This window comes from Penaeus monodon, chromosome 25 (assembly GCF_015228065.2).
Source record: "Penaeus monodon isolate SGIC_2016 chromosome 25, NSTDA_Pmon_1, whole genome shotgun sequence".
NCBI classification, from domain to species: Eukaryota; Metazoa; Arthropoda; class Malacostraca; order Decapoda; family Penaeidae; genus Penaeus; species Penaeus monodon.
The window spans coordinates 40483169-40483406 of NC_051410.1; the positions used below are offsets into that span (position 1 = coordinate 40483169).

At 35.3% G+C, this 238-nt stretch overlaps 1 protein-coding gene across 1 annotated transcript in view; it reads right to left on the reverse strand.

The window, feature by feature from the left end:
- Positions 1-238, reverse strand: part of LOC119589276 (aromatic-L-amino-acid decarboxylase-like) — a gene marked incomplete at its 3' end in the record, with an annotated part of 24249 nt that overhangs the window by 4321 nt on the left and 19690 nt on the right. Inside the window, 1 exon segment of the mRNA XM_037937893.1 lies at positions 131-198. Within this exon segment, the coding sequence (XP_037793821.1) occupies positions 131-198 (68 nt within the window).

Here is a 238-nt window from a genome sequence, read left to right on the forward strand (position 1 = left end):
AGGATAAACTTACACTTATTCAGCCTGCAGTGAATTAGTAATTTATAAATGGAACCGATTTAAAGGACTCTTATTATTACAGATTGCATTGTTATTTATTGAAAGTATTTCCCACGAGCAAATAACTTACCACATGAGAGAACAGTCGAAGTTCGTCAGCATGAACTTATTTGGGTTGAAGTTGAACGACGAAGCATACTGAGAAGGAAAAGAAAATGCGTTGAAAAGGAGGTTCTCT